The sequence below is a fragment of the Rhizoctonia solani genome, chromosome 3 (assembly GCF_016906535.1).
Source record: "Rhizoctonia solani chromosome 3, complete sequence".
Lineage (NCBI taxonomy): Eukaryota > Fungi > Basidiomycota > Agaricomycetes > Cantharellales > Ceratobasidiaceae > Rhizoctonia > Rhizoctonia solani.
The window spans coordinates 941,886-958,206 of record NC_057372.1 but is presented as its reverse complement, the minus strand read 5'-3'; the positions used below and the strand labels follow the sequence as shown (position 1 = coordinate 958,206).

Below are 16,321 nucleotides of genomic sequence, written 5' to 3'. Positions count from 1 at the left end.
TAAGAAAACTGTTTGTGTTTCAACATGACGATACACATAGTAGAAATTTTGATAAATACGTGCGTGGCTAAGGCTACCACGCAGCCCTCCCCAAAGAGAGCTGACTAATGACGCGCTTGTGCCGGTGTTTCAGGAAGAACCCAGGCATTATAATTAAGTTAAGCCCAAGAAGTATTGTCGTTGATAGCGCGACATCGAATCTGAATAACCTGTAAGCACGGAACATATCTGCGGGTTGCTCGACCTACGGTTGTGTATTCCAGACGAGCAACATGATGCCAACAGCAAAAAGTGCAAACGCAGCGCAGCAAATGCCCACCGCTGGATATTCTCAACGCGTTAATGTATGCCTTGTCCCTATGATCCTGGAAGCTTACCACATAGCAATATTTTGCTTACGATAACCTCACGAAGAGTAGTGTCTCCGCTCATCTCCTCGTCTATCATGTTAATGACGAATTGCACATCTCGTTCTCTTGGATTAGGAGCCATCTTGGACGTCGGTGCATGTTTTTGACCCAAAACACCTCCCTCCATGTCATTTAATTCTTGGACGGGCGAACTCGTCATTGCATTGCGCCACAGAGAGCCACTCTCACTCTTAGCTCCATCAGGACTAAGCGGTTGAGAGTAAGATTGCTGAAGGTGAATTGGAAGCTTGCTCAACCACGCATCCCTCTGAAACTTGAGATACTCTCGGACGGGTACACCTTTCTGTCTGGACTCGGCTGCGAGCCAATGGCTCGATAGGAATTCCGAATCATCTTCGCGCAGAATCGAGAACCACCGGCCGGAGACTGGCGACAAGACACCTATGTTGGTATCACCACGAAAATAAACTCAAGGAATGATCTTACGAGTGGCAAGCAGAGCACTGCAAACCGAAAGGATCAGCCCTCCAAACAAGACAGCGTTAGTTGCCCTAGCTGCGGCATTCGAATTATCGGTACTGGTAGAGGAGATGAATTGGGCCTGGACACCACTGAACAAGATGGCCTATTGCACAGATCGCCAGTTGTAAGTCAGAGGAACATCAGGTCAACGCGATGGAAGATACCAGAAGCGCCAGATTCGAAAAACCGTCGACCACCAATTGGGTTCCTAAAAGCAACTGGTCACAACTCGGCCAATATGCAGTAATTAGGGAAGTACACACGCTGCCGAGTCTCGTAAGCTCCAAGACTAGCCCCAGGCTGCTGGCTATTGAGCGGCTCTGTCAACTCGGTCTGGGACCGCAGCGGCGGGACCCTTGGGGGAGGAGGTATACTTCGGCCTCGCAGCATATTCGAAGACATAGTCGACCGTAATGAGACTCGAGTGGTGGTAGGGCGAGCGAGATCGACTAATGTTTGTAGCCTTTATGGACACCAACCTCCACTTGGCACTGGCGTGTCACAGCGTTTGTAAGTGTTGCTGCATTCGTGTGACTAACACATGGGGATTGTCGATTGATAAATTGAACTCGTGGTGAACACGCCCAAGACTGGATAAAAGCACGTTCGAATTCGTGGTGTGACTTGATAGACAGAACAGGGATCGTCCGAAGATAACACGGTTATAGCGATCGGAGCCCAGTTAGAGGAAGCGGACTTAAGAAATATCAGCCTATAACCTTCGAAATGTGGGCTCCGGTAGGTTTATTGGTCTCTTTAGAGTTAGCCGCCTTCCCCTCGCCTCGTGTAGAGATAAACATGCGGCAAGGTGACGCTCGGCGGCAGTTCCCTTCGATGCTAGTTAACGTATGGAGGTATTCGCTACCGGTACAATTCCCCCACCACGAGAAGGGACAGATAAACGAGTACCATAGCGATGTACGAGTATAGCCATATACGGAGATCACGTGCGTTGATGCGATTTGAGTAATCACCTCAAAAGGGTTGATCCTCAAGCGGCGATCATTACTGTATAAATTTGGTGTATGGACATCTGGGAATGCCGAATCGTGAACAAATAAAAAAAGAAAAAGCTCTTCGGTTAAAAAGAGGGAGGGGGAGGGATCGTAACAAAAGTGCGTGAAAAGGCCTTGATGGAGAAGGTTCGTCAAGTGGGCGTCTTCGCATCCTTTGGTGTCCATGACTTGGGCTTGTGTTGGCTCATCTCCAGGTCGTCCTTAGGGTGTCCTTCGGTAAAACATTTCTTACAATAGAGGTCACCATCACATGGTTCCTCTTCACACTGCAGCGTAGCATCGGCATTGCATATACCTGCGCGAGTGAGCGGATTTGAGGGTCCGCAGTATGCATGAAGTGGGTGTAAACTCACTGCACCAAGAGTCAGGATCATCATCTCTCTTTACCCTCCACCCTTCGATGTCAAGCTTGGGAGCTCCCGGAACCTTTGCCGTAACTAAAGGTACATTCGGAATGCCGGTTTGTGGATGGAGGCCCTCAAGCCTGGCAAACACGCTGTTGGTACGCTTAGAATCTTCACTGTCCGAGTCTGGCATTGGTAGTCTGTTTGGTGTATTCAATAACGGATCGTCGAATGGATCTGCAGGCTGACGGGAAGGGCTCGCAAGGTTCTGTAATAATGATGCATATCGAGCTACCTGTGCCTCATCTTCAGAGGGCGTGTGGGGCGGAGAAGTCGGTGTCCGTTTGTCAGGAGTATTAAACATATCAGAGGAAAGTGCAGATGCTAGGTCATCTTCGATTGAACTATCATCTGGTGAATACCTAAAGCCTGGCGTTTCAACCGTGTCAACCGTAGGAAGATGTCGTCTCAAGTTAATGGGCCCAGGCGTCCTAGCCTCGGTCTCTTGAGAAAGGCTTTGAGTTGAGGCGGCTGGAGGGGTGTGCGGCTCGTCTGTCCCCTTGTCGAGTTCAATGGGAGACGCGGTAGAGAACGATGCTGGTGGAGAGCACGCCAGTTTTGGCCGGGGTGTTTGTAGAGTATGAGGTGGGGTATTGCTTCCCCTACGGCCCATCCTCGAAGGTGGGGGAGTGTGTCCAGGTGGGCCCAGTTCGACTTGTCCTCCGAGTGAGTCGGACATATCACCGTCTTCGCTATCGGCTTCCAATCTCAATCCATCCTTGACACGCCTGAGAGTCTCCAAGGCTTCCTCTCGTCATCTTCAGAATCGTCCAGTTCGTCGTCAGCGCTCAAGCTTGTGGTTGATAGATTTAAATCTCTCTCTTTCTTCGAACGTCGCCGACGTCCACTTGGGGGATGATGTATAGGTGCCGGTGACTCTGCACGATCCGAATCAAACATATTCTCACTTGAGATGGATTGTGCAAGGGAGAACAAGTTCCGGTCGCTAGGCCGTAGGGTAGCATTTCGGTCGGGTAGACGAGCGAGTGGGGTGCGAAGCGGGGTAGTGGGGGAGCTTAGGTCCAAAGACAATGGAGATTCAAGCCCACTGATATCGTTATCAGTCAGTGCACTTGACTCTCGATCAGATTGGGTAGCCTCGGACCGCCAGTCGTCAGACGCCAAATAGCGCTCAATCTACGTTGCCGTATGAGTCGATCGTCGAGTAGTTGAAACGATATTATTACTTACCTCTGAATCATGTCCAGACTCCATATCGCCCAGGTTCTTTGGATCGATGCCGAGGACACGGAGTTTGGACATCATTTCGTCATCGAGTCCCAACGCGTTGGAAGTGGTATCCTTCGATTGGATGGGCTCGGCCATCGGAACAGGCCTCAGAGCGGCCAAACGAGCTTCGAGTTCCTCAAAGGCGGGCATAGTGTTCGATATACACGATTACTAGTAACTTCAGTCTTGTATGGAGAAGAGTAGCACTGGGTAAACGAACGGGTAGGCGTTTGAGTATAGGGACGGTGCTTCAATATAAATCGGCGCCTTGAGCAAATAATAGTTGGTCGTGATGCAGTTGCTATCCGCCCAGTATTATAGAGTCTCGTGCAATTCAAGTATGAGACTGAAGTATTCAATTCCTTAGAATTGGGGCTGTCGACGTAGTTTGATTTAGCAGTTGTCAGCCCTATGTGTGCTGAAGCTCCTAGAAAGTGAGCATAAGTTCACTCGTGCCTAGAAGATTGAAATAACGGTCAAGTGTCAAGAATTCAGTATGAGAGTGTACAGTAGTGATGTTCGTGGCTTACAACAAGTTCTTTGCATCAGACGATCACAAATGGGGAGCGTTCAGGCCTCGACCCGGATGCAAACACAGCCTTCGTCATGTTTACGATATTTGGTTGTATAAACCGAGCATTATTGCTGTTACATGCATCACAAGAAAGTAGGGTTGGACCAGATAGCGAAGTGGTTACACGACGTCCCAGGTAATTGCAGTCAAATAATACAAATACAGTGTAAAGCCATTAATCAAGCACTGGCAGCAACAACTGGAGCGGCTGCGGGGGTGGTCGCCTCTCTCGCGGGTTCATCCTCAGGCGTCTCAGTCGTAGCTGGCTCTGGAGTAGACGCTGAAGCAGGCGTTGGTTCAGCGGTCTTGGTATGTGTGGCTTCGACAGGCGATGCGGCCTTGTTCTTTTTTCGCTTCTTAAGAAGACCTGTATAATGGTCAGAAAAACATCGCTTCAGCAATCGCTAGGTAACTTACCAGCTGCAACAGCACTTTTAACTCCGTCGGTAATTTCTCGACTTTGCTCAAGGTACTCGGTGTCATCAAACCGGTGCTTTTGTCCAGCTCTCGCGGAGGATTCGCCATCTTTGCTGCTTTCGCCCGGCGTGATACCAAGCTGCTTCTCCAGAGCTTCAAGCTTAGCACGTTTCTCCTCTGCAGCAGCCTTCTTGCGTTCCGGCTCGGTCTCAAGATATGCTGCCATCCTGGATGACATGTCAGCGCATGTTAATCCGTCGGCGAATTGAAACGTACTTTTTGGCCTCCTTGATAGTGCTCAACTTCCTACCATTCAAGTCACGACAGCTATCGTTGTTGCTGGCTTTTTGGCTACTCATCCTACCACCAGCCGCACGAAGCTGGGATCCGAAACCTCCCTTTCCTCCGAGGAGGCTCGGCATAAGGCGGAGAGTAAGTAGGTCGCCCCCATTGGTCAACGTCGAGAGCGGTGCGTCGCAAGACAAGTCAGTGCCACAAGGAGAAGCGAGGGAAAGTGCGTGATATGGTAGGTCTGGATAGCGAGCTGAAATTTCAGATTCGAGAGATAACAGAGGTGTGGTGCTTGAGACTTGAAGAGCAAGGGTAGAAAAGGGTGCAATAGTATCGACGAGAATAGTTGTGTAATGCATGATCGCAAGTTTGGTCTGGTGGTGGTTGGGATGGTGCCTGTTACAGTCGTGGCTGTGCGGAAATTGGCGATGATTTGGCAAAAGTGTTAAAGAGTCACATGACTGAACGCGCGTCCTCTACAATATCTCTTCCTTACTACCCCTACACAATCTAAAGACATGGTGAGCAAATAGCACATAAAAACAGAATCTATCATTAAATATAATCAGGGAAATCAACCATCTGGACTTGGCCCTGGAGGCCCACCGGGAGGTCCTGGTAAGGACGGCAAGGGAGACAAGGTGAGTACTTATTACACAAAGTCTTCTTTCTCGAACTGACGCGTCTCTGTGTTAGCCTAAAGATCAACAGAAGAAATGGGAGCCTCCACTACCTACACGAGTTGGAAAGAAGAAGAAGCGTGGCCCAGATGCCTCGAGCAAACTGCCGGCTGTCGTCCCCACTATGCGCTGTCGGCTGAAGCTCCTAAAGCTAGAGCGAATCAAGGACTACCTGCTTTTGGAGGAAGAATTTGTCCAGAATCAAGAACGGTTGAAACCTGAAGCATCCGAGGACAAGAATGAGGAAGAACGTACTCGGGTCGATGACTTGCGTGGTAGTCCAATGAGCGTTGGGACCCTGGAAGAGATTATCGATGATGACCATGCTATTGTTAGCACTGCAACTGGTCCCGAGAACTATGTTAGCATTATGAGCTTCGTCGACAAGGACTTGCTGGAGCCTGGTTGCTCGGTCTTGCTACACCACAAGAATAGCTCAATCATTGGGGTACTGCAAGACGACGCGGATCCTATGGTCAGCGTCATGAAACTCGACAAGGCACCGACAGAGAGTTATGCAGATGTTGGTGGACTCGATACACAAATACAGGAAATCAAAGTGAGTCTAGCATATAGTGAGGTTGCGCTGTATCTCAACCATGCTGCACAGGAATCCGTTGAGTTACCGTTAACTCATCCAGAATTATACGAAGAGATGGGTATCAAACCTCCAAAGGGTGTCATTTTGTATGGTGTTCCTGGAACAGGCAAAACTCTTCTGGCCAAGGCTGTAGCTAACCAGACGTCCGCCACTTTCTTGCGCGTTGTCGGTTCCGAGCTCATCCAGAAGTATCTCGGAGATGGGCCCAAGTTGGTCAGGGAGCTATTCCGTGTCGCAGAAGAACACGCACCTAGTATTGTTTTCATTGACGAAATCGATGCGATCGGTACAAAACGGTATGCCATTTCTAGTTCTGGGTTGCGAGTAGATACTTATTCAACCCTAGTTATGATTCAACCTCTGGTGGTGAACGCGAGATTCAACGTACAATGTTGGAACTTCTAAACCAACTGGACGGATTCGATACAAGAGGAGATGTTAAAGTCATCATGGCCACCAACAAAATCGAGTCTCTTGATCCCGCACTGATCCGTCCGGGTCGTATTGATCGCAAGATTGAGTTCCCTTTGCCGGACGTACGTACCAAACGACACATCTTCAGGCTTCATACAAGCCGTATGAGCCTTTCGGAAGATGTGGATCTGGAAGAATTTGTCATGACCAAGGACGATCTGAGTGGTGCTGATATCAAGGCTGTATGCACTGAAGCCGGTTTACTTGCTCTGCGAGAGCGGAGAATGAGGGTGACAAAAGCAGATTTTACGACAGCTAGAGAGAAGGTCAGTACATTCAATTCACGCTCCCGACTTTTGTTGATAGAGATCGACTTCAGGTACTGTATCGTAAGAACGAGGGCGCACCGGAGGGCTTGTACTTGTAAATCCATAATAGTTATTATACATTCTTGTTATCTTTTTGCGACGCGGAGGGAACAGGCTGACATATAAGACTTGAAACTTATGTCCGTTATTTTATGGCTGGTGTCTGTGGCAAGGAGCACCACCTGAATGTATACACACATATAGCAAAGACTGTAGCTGAGAGGGTAGCATCAATTAGGCGCCCGGCGCCTGATCGCGAGCGCGGATCACGACTTTAGATTGGATTACTCTTGCTCGTGTTCAGGACATTGTTGTGTTTCTTGACCCATCATGTCGGTGCAGCTCAATGTCCAACAGTTCTATACGCGTGCCTCACAAGTGCTATCGGCATGGGTAAGTATAACGTTGTTGTAACTGTAGCTCTCACTGAAATTGGCGCAGAATTCACATAAACTTACGGAGTTCGAGGCGTTAGCTGGTCTCGACGCGCTCCAGATCATAGCCGGTGACCCTGGTGACGACGAAATGCTTCGTAAAAGCACAGCTCTACAGGTGCACATAATTCAATCGACACTTTAACCGTTCGTGGATTGTTGACTGTTAACCCAGACGTGGCTCCTTGGCTATGAATTCCCCCTTACCCTCATGGTTTTCGCGAAAGAAAAAATCTATTTCTTGTGCTCTTCCTCAAAGGGTAAGTTGCATCTCGCGACTGCTATTGCTTCCCAGCCAAAATCTCATTTGGTTTAGCCAAAATCCTACACCAGCTTGAGATACCCAAGGCGCCCATTCCTATTCAAATTTTCATCATGGCAAAAGCAAAGGATGGTCCGAATGAAGCTCCCAAGCAGCTCGCAGAAGCTTTAGGATCGGTGGTAAGCTAAATAAAAGTTCTTGAAAATCCAACGTATGCTTACAGCTCGTGGTGCTAGAAACGACTTGGTGGTCTACCCAAAGAGCAGCAAACCGGTAAGATTGTTGACGACTGGAACAAGACTCTCGAAGAACATTTGGGAAAACCGGAGATTGTGGATATCGCCGCTGCAATAGGCAGTATAATGGCTATTAAGGACGAGGAAGAATTGGTAAGTGCACTCCTTGGGATTTTGCGACGACTAACGTGTTCGCCACAGAAAAACGTGCGCACGGCCGCGCATCTCTCTTCCACTTTGATGACACATCAACTGGCGTCCAAGCTCGAGCTCATTCTTGACAGGCAGTCTACTATTAGCCACGAATCGTTCGCGAAGCAACTTGAGACTCGTCTCGGGAGCGAAGGGAAAGAGCCCGATATGAGGGTATGGTCAAAGAATAAACACTTGGCGAATGTCGGTAGCATAATCTCATTGTCCGTCGACGTTTCTGATCTCGTTCCATCTAAAAGGTTGATTTCTCATCAGCGGAACTCACGTATCTCCCTGTCATTCAATCACGAAACTCGGGATACGATTTACGCGTTGCAGCCGAGCCAAGCACTGAACCTCTTGCACACAAGGGTGTTATACTTGGAACTATCAGTATTCGGTACAAAGGCTATTCAGCACACGTTAGCCGCACATTCTATGTGGATCCATCAAAAGTATGCTTATTGTGGCTTTGTCCAATAGGGGCTGGTTGACTCAATTCCACGGCGCTTAGGAACAAGAGGGCATATACTCATTCGTCCTTAGCTTACAAGCTGAGCTTCTCTCCAAGCTCCGAGACGGGACGCCGGCAAAGGACGTGTATGCACATGCCATTTCCTACATCAAGCAGAAGAAACCTGAACTAGAGAAATATTTCACAAAGAATGTGGGCTTTGGAGTAAGCGCGGTCAATTCATCAGGCGATGTGGTCGCTCACGCAACATCTAGATGGGGATCGAGTACCGAGACAGTTCGTACCTCCTTTCTGCTAAGAACACTCGGCAAGTCAAGGCTGGTATGATTTTCAATCTCTCGATCGGGTTTTCCGACTTGGAGGATAAGGATGGGAACAAGTATGTGTTAAGCCAAAAAGTCTACACCAAGATCCATACTAAGGCTCTCTTAAAGGTATGCAGTCCTCGTGAGCGACACTGTGAAGGTTGGACAAGAGAAGGCGGTGTGCTTGACCGAGGGAACAAAGGCGACCGATGAGGTTATGTTCTTTTTCCAGGTTAGAATTAATGTATATTGTTGTCTTGGATTGCTTACGACATCTGCCCTTAGGATGAATCAAACTCCAAGTCTAAATCAAAGAGTGACTCTCCGTCAAAGAACAAATCAAAACCTGCTTCTGCCAAGAAAAATGCCTCGCCAAATGGCAAAATGGTTGGCTCCAAAGTTCTCCGGAATAAGACTAGACAGCAATCGGCCGACCAAGATGCCTCTGCCTCTACCTTGGCGCGAATCGCTGCTCACCAAAAAGAGCTTCATGCACAACGTCAGGCGGACGGTTTAGATAGGTTTGCGGATGACGAAGGTGGCAATGATGGCAAGGAGCGAAAAACTTGGAAGCGCTTCCAAAGTTACAAGGGGGATGCTGCTTTACCCAAGGAGGTGGACTCTATGCGAGTGAGTGCTTGAGAACTAATGTGAAGCCAGCCCGCTAATAAGCGAATACAGATTCACGTTGACAGGCGCAACATGACCATCGTAGTTCCCGTCCATGGTTTTGCTGTGCCATTCCATATTAATACCATCAAAAACGTCAGCAAGCTCGACGAAGGAGAATTTACCTATTTACGAATCAACTTCCAATCTCCAGGTCAATTGACTGGACGAAAGGAAGATACAGTCAGTTCTCATTATTAGCATATTGATCAAATTACTGACACGCGTTTAGCCTTTTGAGGACCCTGATGCAACTTTCATTCGTTCTTTGAGCTATCGCTCGGCGGACACGGTTCACTTTGACGACCTCGCAAAACAGATAACCGAACTCAAGAAGGAGGCGAACAAACGTGAACAAGAGAAAAAGGCACTTGCAGACGTTGTCGAACAAGCTGAGCTCGTGGAAATCAAAGGTGAGGCTCTTGGCACTGATAAATTGATCTTATATCTGATCCTGCGACCTCCAGGCCGACGACCCACCAAATTGCCCGAAGTCTTTGTCCGGCCAGCATTAGATGGCAAGCGCCTACCAGGAGAAGTCGAAATTCATTCCAATGGTATTCGATACTTGGGTGCCGGGGGGCAAAAGATTGGTGAGGAACTTCACATTACATCCGTGAACGAATGAGCCAATAACATCACTTCTAGATATTCTTTACTCAAACATCAAGCACCTCTTTTTTGCGCCTTGTGATAACGAAATGCTTGTAATCATCCATTGCCACTTGAAGTCGCCCATCATTATTGGGAAACGCAAGTCCAAAGTGAGTTTATCACTCAACCATAACAACTCGGTCAATAACACTAGCCCGTTCATTTAGGATGTTCAATTCTACCGCGAAGCATCTGATGTCCAGTTTGACGAAACCGGAAACCGAAAACGCAAGTATCGCTATGGCGATGAAGACGAGATTGAACTCGAACAGAATGAACGCAAGAGGAGACAACAGTTGAACAAGGAGTTCAAGCACTTTGCTGAGAAGATCGCTGAAGCAGTAAGTCACCCCCAAATATTATCATATGTTATCTTATCTCCTTTCCCACGAATAGTCTGGCCCCGAAGGTCTCGAGGTTGATATTCCTTTCCGTGAGCTCGAGTTCGAAGGCGTGCCATTCCGAACCAATGTCAAACTTCAACCGACTACTGATTGCTTGGTACACCTGTTCGACCCTCCGTTCCTCGTTGTTACACTATCTGAAATCGAAATTGCATCGCTTGAGCGTGTTCAATTTGGGCTCAAACAATTCGATCTCATTTTTATTTTCAATGACTTTTCAAGAACGCCCCAACACATTAATTCTATACCTACCAAACAGTTGGATAGTGTCAAGGAGTGGCTCGAGTATGTATCGTGTCCTTCGCCTCGGCGGGTAACTTCGCTCACTTTTTTGGCTTAGTTCTGTCGAAATTCCTATGGCCGAGGGCCCCGTCAACTTGAACTGGGGTCAAATTATGAAGACTATTAACGAAAACCCGCTCGAGTTCTTCCGTGAAGGCGGTTGGAGCTTCTTGGGTGGAACGGGTGGTGGTTCGGACAAGGTATTTCACCAAACTATCAAGGTTTTATTTCATGCCAACAAATTGTTATGCAGAGCGGTTCCGATGACTCTGATTCGGAATCAGAGTTCGAGAACGAAAGCGACGACGATGTGTCCAGTTCGAGTGATTCGGAAGAGAGTGACTTTAACGATGGCTCGGACGCAAGCGATGATGAAGGCAGTGGCTCGGAATTGGACGATGATGATAGTGGTGACGATTGGGACAGTAAGTCGCTTCTACGTGATTATTTACACTTTAGCTCATCTATCTGTGTGCAGCGTTGGAGAAAAAGGCCGCCAAATCAGATAGCAAGGCGCGCGAGAGCGGGCGTGGACATGATTCGGACTCGGATAGGCCAAAGAAGAAAGCGCCAGCAAAAGGGTCGGGAAAAGTGCCCGCTAAAGCTAATGGGCGTCGCTAAAAGAGCTGCATCCCTCCAAGCTTTCCTCTTTTTTGGTTCATATCGCAGCTTGTATATCGTCATGCTATTGTTCCCCTTGATATTATTCTAGAACATGTTGCATTTAGTAGTAGCGTCAATCACGATATGATGATCGCATTTTCACACTCGGTGGGATAAGTTAGCTCTCATTGGACACAGTTGGATGAGTGATTTTGGTGGACATTGCACTTGTGCATGCGGCTGGTTGACTGGGGGAATGGGATGTCCCTAAAATTAACCGCGTATCGTATCTCTATATAAGCAAAGGACGCATGCGCTCTGTACGAAGCGATAACATCTACACATATGCGTAAATGCAAAGGATGAGGGTATTTAATAAACGGCCGAATACATTGGGGAGCGCTTGGTATACCATTAATAAAACTAACAATCCAGATATACTCAATACATGTAGAAATTCGGCTTTCGCTTAGGGGACAGGCAGGAAAGATATAGGAACTACAGCCAGACGGTTGCGGCTATGGCTAAAGTCGCAATACACGCTATACTAACACTTGTTCCGTACTTCCCTACACCATTAGATCCAAATGAACCTGAGCTAAATATAACTCGAGGATTCCCCAAAGATAAATTGCTGGCGTCAAGCTGCAGAGAAAGAGTATTCAGGTACGACTTGCACGCACTCTGGAATTCCATACTCCCTGCAGCAGGACCGGTGAGAGGCAGGATCTTGATATACAGGTTCTGTCTCTTATCACCTGATTTCCTGTTTACAAAGCGGAACCGACGCCAAAGACGCCGCTGATAGGTTCGTAAATAGCTGCTGCAATCTTGGGTCTTAATTGTGGCAAGGAACAGCCCGTGTCCAGCACAGCGGCAACTTTGCCGTCTGGTGGGACAGTGCCATTGGTGATCATCGTTTGTAGCCTTTGGTTTTTGCCACTAGCGGAGACCCCCCCCCCCTCAACGAGCACCGTCCATTATATATTTTGGCTTGGATCTGAGCTGAACAGATGCATTTCAGTGTTGCTGTTCATCACCTCTAGACCTGAAGCAAAGGTTCCAATATCGAAGGACCCAGTGTCAGTGCCACTATCACTATGGGGTGATAAGATCTTGAAAATCAGTATATCAGTAAAAGACATCTTTTTTAGTATAATTTGGCCTGAAAACTACAACGTCAGTGTGCTTTCCTAATACAAATCAGACCAATGGAGAATTGATATTTAAATTTAGCATATATTGGCCTTGATGTTACGAACCCAGGTCCGTAACACCGTAACGCCTGCACGTGACCGCCACCTCGTCGCCACCTCGTCGTCCCGTTCCCCTTGCTCTCCTCGCCCTCCGGCCCCCTCTCTCCGGCCCGTCGCTTTCATGCAATTCTTTCGCACCTCCACCTCGTCCCTCAGATACCCGAGGATCCCACGCGGTCGTTGCGCTCATTCGCACGACATTGGCCCCGATTCGGCCAAACTCCGACTTGGACCATCGGTTCTTACGATCGGTCGCGCAGAGCCTCTCGGCTCCCCACTCCTTATCTTCGCGTACCTCTTTCATTTCGTCTTGTATTTCACTTCCCTTTTTCTCTCCTGTTTCGCCCTCCGGGCTCACGGCCACTTTCTACCGGCGCCCGCGGCCTCCTTGCATGTACCCACTTATGTATATAAGCAAGCATGGGAAGTCCAATGCCTTCCATCGCTTGCAACACCAGTTCTTACTCGTAGAATACATTTCGCTTATTTCACTCGCTCGCTCCGCTCACTCTCGTCCCGACACTCGTCTGCACCGTCCTCTTCGTTCGGCGCCTACTCGCTTAGTCATCCGTTTCGCCTCTGCGAGTCTAACACTTGATTTCAGTTTAATTCCTACTTAAATACACATTCTTATTTTCAGTATTTTAACCTTATACAGTGTATCATCGTATGATCGGTTAAGACAGAATACAATATGACTGGATGTTGATAGGTCAGACTGGAATATGCTGGAAAGTAAACTACGCCCCATATTTCCCCAGAGAATGTTTAGGAGACGAGCCTGTTGATATTGGAGAGAGTATCAAACCCTAACCGGAGTGCAGCGAACTTGTTTTCAATAATAGACCTCTGGCTTTGCGATGTCACGTAGAGGAATGGCTGGTTTGCGACGTTAAAGCCAGAGAATTCAACGTTGATTTGACCAACGTTGCCAGCAACGCCACCTTGCTCGTGTTTGAGAGAGCTCTAAATTAGACTAAGAAAACTCAAGAGTCCGTAAATATATGCGGCTTTCATATCAAATACGAGTAACGTATAATCAAAGGCCTGTACTTCCTGTGCCAAGACTGACCGGCACACTTATTATAGTCTCTCGTTAATCGCATGGTATGGTAAATGGTCGCCCAAGAAAACCCAATCTTTCCATTTACAGTGACCACTGATGAATACGCATTGTTTAGTCTATTGTCAGGTCTTAAGGAACTCGATCGTGAAAAGACAGTAGTATTCCGCTCGAAGAGTGGCTCGGAAACCCTCTCTGGAACTTGACGAGTAAATGGTATATGCAAAGCAGAAGTCGAGGTGGCGAACGAAGTTGCTATGGAAACAATCATACTGGGAGCTGGAGACCATCCCTTATTTGTAAAAACGACAGGTTCTCTAATGGGGTTAACTGCCCCTGTATCTTTGCACCGCTTACTCTTCTTCCCGGTATTTCCATGTACGTCTTATGGACGAATGCAGTATCTCTATAATTTGATACTAGATCAAGGCGGCCCTGCGGCGCCCAGGCAAAGGGGCCGCCTTACTCAATATTACTTTGCTTTATTTCACAGTCTAATTCATTTCGAACTTGAAGCAAACTATTGAACGAGTAGTGATAGATGTTGCGAGACCCCCTTTGGGGATATAACCCCATTTAGTGCCTATGTTTCCTCTCATGCAACGCGATTCGACGACTTTTCACGCATATGCCTTGTGAAAAGCCCAAGATGGAAGATGCATGGTTAGATGAATCGAACGATGAGACTAAAAGAGCATGGGTGCAACGCCAAGTTCGCAGCGAATAAGTAATGTACTAATACGTGTAAGCATTGCAATTACAAACCTGTGCTGAATTTAAACCCAACAACCATTTTGAGTAATGGTGCCTTATGCTAGGCTCTTTGAGAATGCATTCTGTCACAATCAAAGAACGATAGGTTCAAGTTGATTCTTGTATAACGAACTTGCGTAGGCAAAACAACCTTAATATTCATGCATACATGCAATTTTGTGGCCTGAATCTCGACATCTCTCATGACAAGCTAGTGGCTCTCAATGTTAACAATGCCGATGTGCCACCACTAGTACTGAATCGGCGATAATCTACGTAAAGTGAAATCAGTAATAAGCTTGGTGATAGCGTGACCCTAGGCAATTGTGGGGAGGTCTGACATCATGCCGGCCTACAAAACGCTAATGCCGGCACAAAACTGTCCGGTTAGAATGCTCCGGTCAGTATCGGACCATTACCAGGGGCCCTGTGGTAGTTTAGACTCATGAGACATGTGGAAGAATGAGATGAGGCCAGAAAAGGTAGCTCAGATGCAAGTAAGGATACTCAAATCTGAGCTAGGAGAGTTTAATCAGATGCAATAGGATAGGGTTAATGGTACTATTTGCTAACCGTCTAAGATAAAACCATCGAGTCCGGCGAGCGTGAAAGAGATTTTGACGTATAAGCCTGGACCACAAGAAAAGGTTCCTCAGCGCTTATCCCATTTGTAATACAACCTCACAGGACGAGCCGCTACGATACACAAGACAAGCAACCATGGCGCCTTCCCCACCTCCCGCCACTAAACCAGCCTCTTCAAGAAGTGAAAATCCCGCTCCGTCTAGCTCAAAAAAGGAAGAAACATCAGATCCCAAATCTACTTCCAAATTCGAACAACCTCTATCAACAGATGAGCTTGACAAGTTACTATCTCGCGAAGCTTCCGCATTTCAGCGGGACGTAGAAGTAGACCGGATTTTGAAAGCCTTCAAACTTAACCCTTACGACGTTCTTGGTCTCGATCCAACTTGTACTGCCGCAGATATAAAAAAACGATACAGGCATCTGTCACTATGTAAGTCTATATGTAGGATTTGGATATAGCCTTCTGACCACCCACAAAGTCATACACCCTGACAAGGCTACCCATCCACGTGCAACTGATGCCTTTGATCTGTTAAAAAAAGTAAGAAATATACAATAGGGTGTACTCATCAACTACTGAGCTCCGGTTTTCTTAGGCAGAGGCCGATCTTATGGAGCAGACCAAACGAGATGAACTTGATGCTGTTATGCTGGAGGCTCGTGCACAAACACTTAAAGCCAACTCCTTACCTGCAGGAATTAGCGATACCGACTCACGTGTGCTTGCACTTGTCCCTAGTTTCAAGGAACAAATTCGGACTCGCGCAAGAGACATCCTGATCGACGAAGAAGGTGTGTTCATCCAACATTTGGTGAATTCTTACTAACCATGTTACTCCGCCCTTAGTCCGAAGAAGAAAGTGAGTTCTTTTCACAGTACATGTTAATTTTTATGCCTCATTTCTCTCATTACAGAGCCATTAAAATGAATCTAGCAAACGAAGGGCTCGAAGCCCGTCGTAAGGAAGAAGAAGCTGCCACGAAAAAGCGCAAAGCAGAAGAAGACGCACGTTGGGAAGGTACGTACTTATAACCTATCTTACGCCCAAGTTGTTCGTAATTCATCGGCGCATTGGCAGAGAACCGGGATCAACGTGTTGATAGTTGGCGCTCGTTCAACGCAGGCAAGAAAAAGAAAAAGACCAAACCTAATGTGATTGGATGAGAATAGGGCTGTCCTCTTCAAAGGCGCCTTTTCTGCACACTGTACTATTTACTACTTACCGCTCGCTCCAGGCACCGGCTTATTTGTGTTAG

The 16,321-nt window shown here is 47.5% G+C and overlaps 6 protein-coding genes across 6 annotated transcripts; 3 read left to right on the top strand and 3 right to left on the bottom strand.

Annotated features, from left to right (window-relative positions):
- Positions 1-73: 73 nt before the first annotated feature.
- On the bottom strand, positions 74-1,295 carry RhiXN_02687 (uncharacterized protein; the record flags this gene model as incomplete). Its single annotated transcript, XM_043322504.1, has 6 exons — positions 74-200; positions 249-321; positions 378-797; positions 858-996; positions 1,058-1,101; positions 1,157-1,295. The coding sequence occupies 6 exons, from the start codon at positions 1,293-1,295 to the stop codon at positions 74-76; spliced, it is 942 nt and encodes a 313-aa protein (XP_043178000.1).
- A 745-nt stretch (positions 1,296-2,040) lies between these two features.
- Positions 2,041-3,693, bottom strand: RhiXN_02686 (uncharacterized protein; the record flags this gene model as incomplete). Its single annotated transcript, XM_043322503.1, has 4 exons — positions 2,041-2,204; positions 2,263-3,063; positions 3,147-3,450; positions 3,505-3,693. The coding sequence occupies 4 exons, from the start codon at positions 3,691-3,693 to the stop codon at positions 2,041-2,043; spliced, it is 1,458 nt and encodes a 485-aa protein (XP_043177999.1).
- Positions 3,694-4,296: 603 nt separating this feature from the next.
- On the bottom strand, positions 4,297-5,184 carry RhiXN_02685 (telomere stability and silencing; the record flags this gene model as incomplete). Its single annotated transcript, XM_043322502.1, has 3 exons — positions 4,297-4,484; positions 4,535-4,761; positions 4,811-5,184. The coding sequence occupies 3 exons, from the start codon at positions 5,182-5,184 to the stop codon at positions 4,297-4,299; spliced, it is 789 nt and encodes a 262-aa protein (XP_043177998.1).
- A 159-nt stretch (positions 5,185-5,343) lies between these two features.
- Positions 5,344-6,947, top strand: RhiXN_02684 (AAA family ATPase; the record flags this gene model as incomplete). The annotated part of the gene is made up of 6 exons (XM_043322501.1): positions 5,344-5,346; positions 5,395-5,466; positions 5,522-6,064; positions 6,116-6,402; positions 6,453-6,846; positions 6,900-6,947. The coding sequence occupies 6 exons, from the start codon at positions 5,344-5,346 to the stop codon at positions 6,945-6,947; spliced, it is 1,347 nt and encodes a 448-aa protein (XP_043177997.1).
- Positions 6,948-7,218: 271 nt separating this feature from the next.
- RhiXN_02683 (SPT16-general chromatin factor (subunit of the heterodimeric FACT complex)) lies at positions 7,219-11,422 on the top strand (the record flags this gene model as incomplete). Its single annotated transcript, XM_043322500.1, has 20 exons — positions 7,219-7,281; positions 7,330-7,440; positions 7,498-7,582; positions 7,639-7,763; positions 7,821-7,973; positions 8,022-8,186; positions 8,273-8,467; positions 8,527-8,691; positions 8,742-8,866; positions 8,922-9,024; positions 9,078-9,422; positions 9,474-9,644; positions 9,694-9,874; positions 9,929-10,054; positions 10,110-10,225; positions 10,283-10,456; positions 10,512-10,804; positions 10,860-11,001; positions 11,055-11,226; positions 11,280-11,422. 20 exons carry the CDS (start codon positions 7,219-7,221, stop codon positions 11,420-11,422), a joined length of 3,153 nt encoding a protein of 1,050 aa, XP_043177996.1.
- Positions 11,423-15,196: 3,774 nt separating this feature from the next.
- Positions 15,197-16,229, top strand: RhiXN_02682 (DnaJ domain protein; the record flags this gene model as incomplete). Its single annotated transcript, XM_043322499.1, has 6 exons — positions 15,197-15,494; positions 15,544-15,605; positions 15,661-15,856; positions 15,912-15,924; positions 15,980-16,083; positions 16,144-16,229. 6 exons carry the CDS (start codon positions 15,197-15,199, stop codon positions 16,227-16,229), a joined length of 759 nt encoding a protein of 252 aa, XP_043177995.1.
- Positions 16,230-16,321: the final 92 nt, after the last annotated feature.